Source organism: Pinus tabuliformis, chromosome 5_2 (genome assembly GCF_031772625.1).
Source record: "Pinus tabuliformis cultivar Carrire ecotype Pingquan chromosome 5_2, CPIR1, whole genome shotgun sequence".
Taxonomy (NCBI): Eukaryota; Viridiplantae; Streptophyta; class Pinopsida; order Pinales; family Pinaceae; genus Pinus; species Pinus tabuliformis.
The window spans coordinates 239,883,293-239,885,446 of record NC_142306.1 but is presented as its reverse complement, the minus strand read 5'-3'; the positions used below and the strand labels follow the sequence as shown (position 1 = coordinate 239,885,446).

At 47.0% G+C, this 2,154-nt stretch overlaps 1 protein-coding gene across 1 annotated transcript; it reads right to left on the bottom strand.

Annotated features, from left to right (window-relative positions):
• Positions 1-1,361: 1,361 nt before the first annotated feature.
• On the bottom strand, positions 1,362-1,862 carry LOC149158430 (uncharacterized). Its single transcript, XM_089433979.1, has one exon. It carries the CDS (start codon positions 1,860-1,862, stop codon positions 1,362-1,364), a length of 501 nt encoding a protein of 166 aa, XP_089290105.1.
• Between the last annotated feature and the right edge of the window lie 292 nt (positions 1,863-2,154).

Below are 2,154 nucleotides of genomic sequence, written 5' to 3'. Positions count from 1 at the left end.
CCTTTGCCACTATTACAAAAAAATGGAAAGCCAAAATTCTGTCCTGGAGAATGTAAAATTTCATGCTGATAATAACAGAAGCCATGCACATTGAGAATTACCCACAAAACCCAGAAATCATAAGATGACTTGCTGTCCTGTCGCTGAAGCCAAAAGTAATTAAGCCTGCGGTGGCGAGTCTGTAGCGTTCTCATTTGCCTGGTTGGGGGAGCTTACCCAGGTTACCATCACATTATCTTCAACTTCCATCATGTTGCATTCTGGAGGAAGCACAAGGTGCAGAACACTGCCAGAGAGTCGCGCCGGCTCACAAGCTATAATTTGCTCTTGAGGAGATTCTGGCTGAGGGCGAGAGTCTTCCTGTTGGCCCTCTTCGTGCAGCGCAGCGGAGTCATTGAGGACAACACCAGCCAAGCTACCCTGAGAATCACTGGAATTTTGAGAATGAGACTGTTCCTTGGAGGTTTCATCTGAACTTGTAAGCTCATCTTCTTCCTCCGAGAAGATAACAGTTATTGTAGCTGAGATAAGAGGTTTGTTAAGCCTGCTTTTGAACTTGAACCGGGTTGTGTGAAAAGAGCTGTTTAGGGAGGGTCCAGAATAGTCAGAGGGCGGTGAGGATGGAGAGGCAGAGGCTAACGGAGTTATACGTCGAGGCACAGAGCCACCATGACCCTGAGAACCTCCACGGGACCCTGAGTTGCTACCACGCCTGGGGATGCCACGACGACGGGCCATTACAGTATAGATCAGCGGATTGAAGGTGCTGGAGGACTGAGGGTGAGAGAGAAGCGACTCGCCACAAACTAAATGAAACCAGATTGAATACCAGACCTCTGAACTGAAGACCCAAAAGCAGAGCACACAGTAGATAGAATCGACCACAAGAAAAAACCCAACAACGACTGAATAAACCCAGTACCCGAACCAGACACCTTCAGCAAAGACAAAATCGAAACACCTTACAGAGATGGGCAAGAAGACTGACTTAATACACCAGACGCATATGGAGAAGACTGACTTAATGCACCAGACGCCGTCGGAAAGAAACAGAACCATATACCTGAAGCTGGCAAAATGGGAGCAATTATGAAGCCATGGTGGCTTCCAAATTCTCTGGGCTGCGCAGAGGCTCTGAGGACATAACCACCAGAGGAGAACACTGCCTGAAGAACCCGGAGCGACTATGTCAATACCTGAAGAGACCGGAGCAAATGTGCCGTGGAGAGTGCGCGCCATCCTGAAATCTTTCGCCTGCGTACCTCGAGCCCGATGATCCATTAATGCTTGTTAATGACCTACCTCGAACCGCCAAAACCTGCTCAGTTGATTGCCAGTTGCCGGCTTCGCATGCCCAAGCATTAACACATATTTAAGGCACCCGCATCCGGGTGTGAATCTTCCTTCGACTGCATATCATTTGTTACTATGGTGTGGAAGGTAGAGAGTTGGTTCTCAGAAGCTATGCTAGATATTGAGCCTTCAAAGAATTCCCTTCCACTGTCCACTCCTAAATTAGCAAGAAAGTCTGCCAGTTTGTTCCCTTCCCTTCTGATATGTTTGAAGGAAATTGCTTGGTGATGAGTAAGCCATTGATTAAGAAGCTCAAGTCGAGTAGCCATTCTCCAGCTGCTGCTGACCTTATGAACCGGGGATCCCTGCAGAAGTTTTGAGGCCATGGTAATGATAATCTGGGAGTCCCCTTCCACTATAAGAGGAAGGAACCCTCGTTCTTGCACCAGATTAAGCCCTCTCCATAATCCTTCCAGTTTCGCTGCATTGTTAGTATTCCAGCCAATTGAGCCAAAAAAAGTTATAAGGGGAGTACCCTGGTAGTTTCTGATGGCTCCACCAAATCCCATTTTCCCAGGATTCCCTTTTGAAGCACCGTCAAAGTTAAGTTGAAACACATTGATTGGCGGTGGAGTCCATCTTGCTGGAGAATCTAGATGCTTTGAGGAGTTATCATTAGAAGAGATCGGATGCTTTAATTGAATCTGCCAGCTGTCCCATATAGCTTGTTCCTGCGGGAGTGATGGGAAATCCTCTTTGGACTAGCCTTTGATAGACAAAGTTTCTTTGATGTTATGGTGCAACCCGGTCCATATCTGCTCAATCGACTGTGATTGATCTTTAAAAATCCTTCTATTTCTC